At 41.6% G+C, this 9,572-nt stretch overlaps 1 protein-coding gene across 1 annotated transcript in view; it reads right to left on the bottom strand.

Moving 5' to 3' along the window:
* Positions 1–7,321: 7,321 nt before the first annotated feature.
* Positions 7,322–9,572, bottom strand: part of URB2 (URB2 ribosome biogenesis homolog) — a 33,607-nt gene continuing 31,356 nt past the window's right edge. Inside the window, exon 10 of the mRNA XM_026669464.2 lies at positions 7,322–7,948. Within this exon, the coding sequence (XP_026525249.2) occupies positions 7,751–7,948 (198 nt within the window). The 3' untranslated portion in view covers positions 7,322–7,750. The remainder of the gene's footprint in view (positions 7,949–9,572) is intronic.

Genomic DNA, 9,572 nt, shown 5'->3' with positions numbered 1-9,572 from the left:
TGTCAAGACTATGGAAATGAAAAAATAGCTGTTCTCATCTGCATACATCTCCTCTTTGGAAAATACTTACACATCCTTGAAAGACCTCAGAGAAGGCTTAGGCAGCTGTAATAATAAATGGGAAGATTAATGTGTGTGCAAGGAAAAGGATGCAGTTTCTGACAGCATTTTAAGAAGAAAAAACACAGAACGGAAGTGGGGCCAATTCGAAGCTTTTTTGGGAGGAGCTCAACAAGGCTGATCTGAGATACTCTACCTAGTAAGGTGCTACCAACAACATACACAGAAATCAAAGATTTCTCTTTTTTCATACTGATAGAATATTTTTGGTAGCTAAGGCAGAAAAGACCTCCCAGAGGAATTACAAACCCAGATTAAAACTGGGTAGTACGCATCATTCAAATTAGCTGCTTTTGCCCAGTATGAGAATCAGTTTGTTGGAGTGGTGAAGGCATCAGGCTAGAAACCAGGAGACCGTGAGTTCTAATCCCACCTTAAGCACACAGCCAGTTGGGTGATCTTGAGTCAGTCACTCTCTCTCAGCCCCTAGGACAGGTATTGGCAACCCACAGCTCTGGAGCTGCATGCGGCTCTTTGGGCCCTCTGCTGTGGCTCCCTATTGGGTGATCCCACCACTGGATGGCCACGCCCCTCACCCTCCCCTCCCAGTCACTCCTCACCTGGCCTGAAAAGGTAAGGGCAATGGCGGGGGATGGAGAAGCGTCCTGGGCTGATTCTCTGGCGCCTCACTCTTGCTGGAGCTTCTTCTGGCTCTTGTTGGTGCTGGGCATGCCTCGGTTGCTTGCGGAGATGTGCAACCTGCTCTTCACCCAAAGACACTGGCCTGACCCAGGCGCGACCGACGCCAGCCTTGCTAACATGAGGGCTGGCGGGGTAGGAATGGGATACAGGAAGAAAGGGGGACAGGCCCGCAGCTCCCAGCCACGGCTTTAAAACTTGCATGGGGGACTTTCGCCACCTGGAGGATGCTTTTTAATGAAAGCCACCAGTGGCACCACTCCACTGGAGGAGTAAAGAAGCTCAGTATCAACACAGTACCAACAGTAGAGACCTTCAAATTTCTAGGTTCTACATGACCTAAAATGGACACCTAACATCAAAAACGTCATCAAAAAAGCACAACAAAGAATGTTCTTTCTGCGCCAACTCAGAAAGCTCAAACTGCCCAAGGAGCTGCTGATCCAGTTCTACAGAGGAATTATTGAGTCTATCATCTGCACCTCTATAACTGTCTGGTTTGGTTCTGCAACCCAACAGGACAGACACAGACTTCAAAGGATAATTAGGACTGCAGAAAAAACAATTCTAACCCACCTGCCTTCAATTGAGGACCTGTATACTGCACGAGTCAAAAAGAGGGCTGTGAAAATAATTACAGGCCCCTCACATCCCAGACATAAACTGTTTCAACTCCTTCACTCAGAACGACGCTATAGAGCACTGCACACCAGAACAACTAGACACAAGAACAGTTTTCCCCCGAAAACCATCACTCTGCTAAATAAATAATTCCCTCAACACTGTTCAACTATTTACAAAGTGTACACTACTATTACTGTTAATCTTCTCACCACTCCTTATCACCCATCCCTTCCTACTTGTGATTGTAGGGGACTGTAACTTTGCTGCTTGTATCCTTGCGATTTATATTGACTGTTTCCTAGTATGATTTGATTGTTGATTGTACCCTATGACCATCATTAAGTGTTGTACGTTATGATTCTTGATTCTTAATGAATGTACCTTTACTTTACGTATACTGAGAATATTTACACCAAGCCAAATTCCTTGTGTGTCCAATCACACTTGGCCAATAAAGTATTCTATATATCTAAATATAAGCTCAGGTCAGCAGGAAAAGGGGGCTGGCCCCGCCGAATCTCGCACGCCCACCCCGGGGGGGTCAGGCTCAGATAAACTTTTTAAGAAGAGATTTTAAGAAGAGATTGGACAACCATTTGTCTGAAATGGTATAGGGCTTCCTGCCTGAGCAGGGGGTTGGACTAGAAGACCTCCAAGGTCCCTTCCAACTATTCTATTCTATTCTCAATGACAGCAAAAGATTTGCAGTTGTAAATTATGACATCATGTGACTGCATTGTTTAGCAGCAGCAATCCCAGCAGCCTTCCATTGCTGTTGTTAAGCGAAGACCTCTTTGCAACTTCCTGATGGCTTCCAACAAGCAAAGTCTATGTGACAGCCAGCAAGAAATTGCATGTCCTGGGTGGCTTGCAAATTTCAAAGAAAAACCAGAAAGTCCAGGTGCCTCTTGAAAAAGCACCTTCAGGAGACCAGTGGGCAAATTCACAGAGTTTAAAATACTAATGTGGCTAATTTGTGGTTCAGTGTGGTGTGAAAAATGGCAACTTGCCAGTTGAATGTGAGTCCTGGTATTCCTTAGTAGTCTCCCATCCCCAAGTATTAACCAGGCAGAAAACTGCTTATTTTCCAAGGCAAGCTTACTCTGTCACCTGAAAAGTGCTTTAAAACAATATTATTTATGTCCTCTTCCTTCAATATTTCTCTGTTTTTTTTAATAACTGTGGGAGTTTTACATTTCTACACGAGGCAGCAGTTAATCAAAGTGTTTGAAATTTGAGAGGTAGGGTGTAAGAAAATAGGATGTAAAATAGTCCACCCTACCTCTCAAATTTTGTGGGAGGGAATAACTTCCCTGCTGCCATTCACCAGTGGCTAAAATGCCAATAGAAGCAGAGTCTGATCCTGCCCTGAGCAATAAATGCTCTGTCCTACATATTGGCAAAAAATAATAATAAATAAAATCAGAAAATAAAATCCAGGCTGAATAGCCAAGACCTTGTTGATGATCCAAACTCTGTCAAGGATCTTGGAGTATTCATCTCTAATGGCCTAAGTGCTAGAGCCCACTGTAACTACATAGCCAAAAAGGCGTTAAGAATTGTTAACCTAATCTTACGTAGCTTTTTCTCTGGTAATATTACACTAATAACTAGAGCATACAAAACATTTGCTAGACCAATAATCGAATACAGCTCATCACTCTGGAACCCACATTACGTATCTGATATTAACACAGTTGAGAAAGTCCAGAAATATTTCACAAGAAGAGTTCTCCACTCCTCTACTCGTTGCAGAATACCTTATGCCACCAGACTTGAAGTTCTAGACCTAGAAAACCTAGAACTACGCCGCCTTCAGTCCGATCTAAGTATAAAATCATACATTGCAATGACTTACCTGTCAATGAATACTTCAGCTTCAACCATAACAACACAAGAGCACACAATAGATACAAACTCAAGGTTAACCGCACCAAACTTGATTGCAGGAAATACAACTTCAGCAACAGAGTGGTCAATGTCTGGAATACTCTACCTGACTCTGTGGTTTCTTCCCCAAACCCCAAAAACTTTAACCTTATCTACTATTGCATTCAAGCTTTGTTTGGGTATTTTCCACCAACGTCATTGTCCTATTGTGCTTTTAAAGTTATATATATAGCAACGTTTCACCAGAATCTAATCTGCCATCATCAGGCTTCTGGATGAACACAATACAGAAGCCTGATGATGGCAGATGAGATTCTGCTGAAACGTTGCTACAACTTTAAAAGCACAACTACAATGACGGGAAAATACCCGAGCAAAGCTGAATGCCATACATACATACATACATACATACATACATACATATATTCTTATATGTATCCATGTATTCATAACTATGTTTTTACTTATACCTATTATCTTGTAAGCAATTGACAAAAATAAATAAATAAATAAATAAAATAAAATATCCATTTCTTTGCGGCATTTCTGCTTCTAAGAAAATTGAGTTTTATGGCTAGAAGGCGGATTTTTGACAACAACCCCCTCTTGTGACAAAAAGAGTGCACTGCAATGGGGTTCAGAGGATAATAAATATGTCTGTCTGTTCTACAAAGGGAGAGAAAATGACTTGTGGGCTTGTCTTCCCGCTTCCTATTTTTGAGTTTGTCATCCAAAGGCCAATTTAAAATTAGCATGTTTGTCCTTCAGGATGAAACCGACAAAGTTTGGGCACTTAATCCTAGAAAACTCAATACTGCTTGTAAGTCGCATTGTCATGCTGGTTGGTGCTAATATGAATCACCATTAAAAATTGCAGAAGGCGCCAGGTTAGCTGTCCAGGTTTCAGCTTTATTTTGCAGACGCTCTTCAAGAGTTTCTCCAAGGCATAACTGAAAATGGAGGAGAATTAAAGGTGGACATTCTGCATATGCTGTTCTGCTATGATGTGGCTCTTCTCACTGATTATAATAAAAATGAAATTTATCATGCATTGATTATATGCCCTCAAATTGGTGTGGATTCATAGTGATCACACAGCTAGATATCCTCCGTAATGATTTGTCTTCAACCTTTGGTCCTTTGGATCATCCAAAGGGCTACCCATCAACCCTGCAACCAAGCTACTTTATATCACACATGCATTGCATGTAAATACAAACATCGTGTAAAAAAAGGATTTTTAAAAAAAAATCAAGATCCATATTCCACTGATGTGCACAAAAGTCAGACTTTCCATCTGGGCATACCTGCACTATGTGAAAGGGACCAAATTGTGTTAGGCTTTTCAGTGCACAAAAGCAAACCTTGCTGAATTAGGGTTTATTTATGTTTGAAGTTCTAAAGCTAGTTATTAATTCTACTAAAAGCTCAACACAAATTTGCTGAATTATGCGCCTCAAGTGAAAGCATGCTGGATTTTTATGGTCTTATGACTTATTCTCATGTTTTTTCAATTTTTAGATCGGAGGAGTTATCTTGAATTGTCCAACATCAGAGTTAAGGAGGGAGGGAGGGAGGGAGGAAGGAAGGAAGGAAGGAAGGAAGGAAGGAAGGAAGGAAGGAAGGAAGGAAGGAAGGAAGGAAGGAAGGAAGGAAGGAAGGAAGGAAGGAAGGAAGGAAGGAAGGGTTTTTATGAACTTTAGCATCACAAAATACAGTTTCAAGTTGAGATACCCATGTAAAGTTTTTAGAGGAGGGAGACTTAACTAGTAATGTCAGGCCAAGTTAGCGACTGGAAAATTCAAAGACGGCATAATGGACTCTCTTGATCAGAAAACCAGTAATGTAGAGAATATAAACAAGCATTCCTCAATAAACAATATAAAGGTTCTAACCTTTATATTATGTGTGGAAATCTTAGTTTCCTGCCCTGAAAGAATGATGCAGCAAACATACTGAAGAAAGATAATGGTCTCCAAGGACAAGAAAGACCCATTACCAAGGCAACAGATAAAACTTCAATCTAGATCAAGAAATTTGTGAAAACAGTTCAGACAAATCTCTCTTAGATTTATGACTGTTCATATCTAACGACAGTTTGAACTGCTAATGGCCTTGGAAAGGGTGCTTTACAACTTGTAAAACACATTCCATCATAAAATGTCACCCGCATTCTCCTCATGGTCACAGGATTGTGATCTGGGCACTTGGCAATTTGCACTCCCAACTGGTTGCCAAGTATGCAGCAAACATACGAGCCCCATTTGCAATCCTCCCCATCGGCTTCACCAGAAAGTCAATGCTTGGATTTTGACAGGGTCAGTTTGCAGCCCTGGGCAGAAAGACATTTGCAGCTTCTGCTGAGCCTCTACCTACCCCCACAACTCCACCCCCACCCTGGCCCTCTGCATTCCTTACCTTACTGCTTACTACCGTAAAATCCCGCTTGGGTTTTGACAGGATTTTCAGCCCAAATGGAGACTTGCACATAGCCTGCACTGGGCCTCTCAGGGTTCCCCTCACACTCCCGAGGCCCCCACAAGATTGCTTAACCACCACAACCAGGAGTGCCAGGACTATGGTCATTGAACGAAGCAGCCATGTGGAATCTCACTTAAGAACCATTTCACTAAATCAGGGGTCCCCAACCACCGGTCCACGGACCGGTATCGGTCCGCTGAACAAGTCCTACCGGCCGCTGGCTTGCTGGCGCCGCCATCTTTTTGATGAAAAGTGCTTCCGGTGAGCTTTCTACCCGGAAAAGCTCACCGGAAGCACGCTTTCATCAAAAAGATGGCGCGCGCTCGGTGAGCTTTTCCGGGTAGAAAGCTCACCGGAAGCACGCTTTTCATCAAAAGATGGCGGCGCCAAGCGCTTGTGAGCTTTTCCGGGTAGAAAGCCATTTCTACCCGAAAAGCTCACCGAAGCGTGGCGCCATCTTTGATGAAAAAGTGCTTCGTGAGGCCACCGGAAGCACTTTTTCATTAAAAAAGATGGCGGCGCCCAGCTGATGCCGGTACTGGGCGCGGCGTAAAAAGGTTGGGGATCACTGCACTAAATGACTGAGATCTGGGTCATAAGCTGAGGACTCCCTATAATTCTCCTTAAGATAAACGGGGAAGAAAGGGATATAGCACATTCTGATTTACAAGTTCTATTACTATAGCTGGTATTACCTACAGTAATACTAGAGATGTTATAGTAATACTATAGTTATTACTATAGTTTCAGTAAAAGTACCTTCTGCTCTATACAGTCCTTGACTTACAACCACAATTGAGCCCAAAATTTCTGTTGCTAAGTGAGATGGTTGTTAAGTGGGGTTTTCCCCCGTTTTACAATTTTTCTTGCCACAGTTATTAATCCTTGCAGTTGTTAAGTTATTAACACAGTTGTTAAGTGAATCTGGCTTCCTCTGCTTGTCAGAAAGTCACCAAAGAGGATGACTTTCTGGACACCAGGACACTGAAACCATCATAAATACATTCCAGTTTCCAAGCGTCCAAATTTTGATCACCTGGCCATGGGAATGCGGCAAAAAGTTGTATGAAAAAAGGTCATGTCACTTTTTTCAGTGCCTTTGTAATCTTGAATGGATACTAAATTAATGCCTATAAGCTGAGGACTACCTATCTAAGGTCTGTTTCTTTGTCTGGTTTACTGATAGGGCTGACAGCAGAAAAGTTTGAAGACACATACATTCTGAATTTGCTTTTTTAGAAACTGTCAATTATCTTACATGGCTTTTTTCCCTAGACTACAAAAAATAGTTTCTAGAGGGGTTTATCCTTGTCTCAGTGGGACTCTGACAGTATGACAATTTGACAGGCCAATAACAGAACACACATTTTCTAGAATTTTTTAAATATTATATGTCTTGTAATGCACCTTCCAAATATTTCCTTCAAAAGCTTCCTCATTTCCAGCTAGCTCTTTGCTGTGATGTGCAAGTAAAAGATGATGAGATTTATAGCCTAATGCATCTGGAAGGATCCGGTTAGGAAACATCTGGCTTAAGGATATACAGTAGAACAGAAACAATTCCATCTTTTTTTTTTAAAGGCTATTTAAATTTAATAGTTATCAATATTTTACAGGTATAATACAAAACTTGTTCGGTCTCAATATAAAAATAACACTATCCCAACGAAAAGAAAAGCTTGGAGGAAATGGTCTTTCTTCATAGCTCAAAATTCTGGGCCATTAGTACATTTATTATTATTTTTTCTCTACAGAACTTGCAGGTGTCCTTGCAATGTACATTTTTAATACAACTCCTTTCCGAAATGTCTGCTTGTAACCCTGGGAAAGCAGAAGTTTACTCAAATCACCACGGCAGAGGATAAGCGCCACACATCTTTGCTTCGAGGCACATGGTTTTCTCATTCCAAATTGAAGTGACTTAATACCGAAGAAAAGTAGGTTTCATCCCATCCAGATGGAGACTCTTCACCCAGATCTCAAAAGAATAATTAGTTCATGCTTTATACTTTTCATCCCCTTGCTTTAAAGCTTTGTGATAATGAGTATAATCACGATAGAGTTCCTTAAAAACTTCTCTCACGCCTGCTGGTAGAGAGACATTTAAGAATTTGATGTCCCGCTCCTTGCAGAGATCTATGATATGATAGATCCCTTCTGTTAGATGTTTCTTTACAGCTGGATGCAAAGTCACCTAAAGGGAATATAAATGAGTTTATTAAAGCTTGTTACCAGTGATTAATGACACACATACACTCTCATTAGGGAAGGCACTGAAGAGAAGCATTCATTCATTATCCCACTTGCATTAAGACAAAGACTGTGGAGTTATAAAGACTCCAACTTTAACATAATTAGAACAGAGGGAAAGATCTGTGGTGACTTTACCAAACTGTAGCCTATTTTTATTGTCAGTTTCTTTTCAATGTATTTTTATTCCTCTGTGGGTATAGTGAACAACTTCATTATTTAACAGCCAAAAATACAGAACAAAAATAAATATCGCTATAGGAATGCCTGGATGTATTTGCTTAACAATCTCTTTTGAGAAGACTGCCATATTCAGTTATGAAAGCCCTTTTTCTTCCCATTTTGTCAGTTTATAGCATGAGAAAATGTCAGAAATGTCCACGTCAAAAGTACAAACAGTAAAAAAAAAAAAAATAAGAAATAAAGCAACAGTAAAACTATTATAAGCATAAAAAGGTAGTTCTTGACTTACAACAGTTCATTAAGTGACCCCTTGAAGTTACAACGGCACTGAAAAAAAGTGACTTATCACCTTTTTTCACGCTTACGACCGTTGCAGCATGCTCATGGCCTCATGATCAAAATTCAGACGCTTGGCAAGTGACTCATTATTTATGATGGTTTCAGTGTGCCAAGGTCATTTGCAACCTTCTGACAAGCAAAGTCAAGGGGGAAGCCAAATTCGTTTAACAACTGTGCCATTAACTTAAGAACTGCAGTGTGTGATGACCCAGGGTGGGATATAAAACAAACACAGTCACAGAAAACAGGTGAAGCCCCTTTTATTCCTTCACTTTGCTTCCAAGTTCTGAATATCTTTGACGGAAGACAAAAACTCCCATACAAACAGTTACACAAAGAAGGAAAAAAGCAACACAAACCAGGCAAGATAAAGGCTGGAGGATGTCCACAGATAACACACACTGGGAAGGACGCCAAACACAGAGAGGAACTATAAACTAGAGATATTTCCATGCTTTGTTTCCAGCGTTCGCCCCTACGCAGGTCCATACTCTTATTCAGTTGTCACAGCTGCAGCCCATGAAGAGGATCAAGGCCCTCTCCTCCTGAGCAGACCACGTCTCTCCCTTATCCTCTCCTCCCTGCGTGCCCTAGGATGGAGAGGGGATGGGCCTGGGTCCTCCTCTGACTGCCCAGTCGGCCTCTGCCCTTCCCCAGCCTCCTCCACAACCTCAGGAGCCACACTTCCACTCCCTGTCGGCTGTTCCTCCTCTCCCTCAGAGTCAGTCTCCACCAGGGGCATGAAACTATGATTCACTTAACAACCGTGTCAAGGAAGGTCATTAAATGGGGCAAAATTCACTTAACAAATGTCTCGCTTCGCCAAATAAATTGTGGTCGTAATTAGAGGGCTACCTGTACAATAATCAAATGGTTCAGTGACTGAGGATAAAATGTACCCTAGATATATTACAGACAGACAGGAAGTAGATCAGGATCTAGTAGTAGGCCCCTGGGTGATGTCAGATGCCACAACTGAGAAATTTTGGGAGAGATGGACCCATTCCTACTATTCAGAACCATGGATTCTTATGAGCAAGTCAGTC

This window comes from Notechis scutatus, chromosome 1 (genome assembly GCF_049901735.1).
Source record: "Notechis scutatus isolate UNSWTSFEM ecotype Mainland chromosome 1, rNotScu1.2, whole genome shotgun sequence".
Taxonomy (NCBI): domain Eukaryota; kingdom Metazoa; phylum Chordata; class Lepidosauria; order Squamata; family Elapidae; genus Notechis; species Notechis scutatus.
Note: the sequence above shows the minus strand (reverse complement) of the source record. Positions and strands in the feature narration are given on the sequence as shown.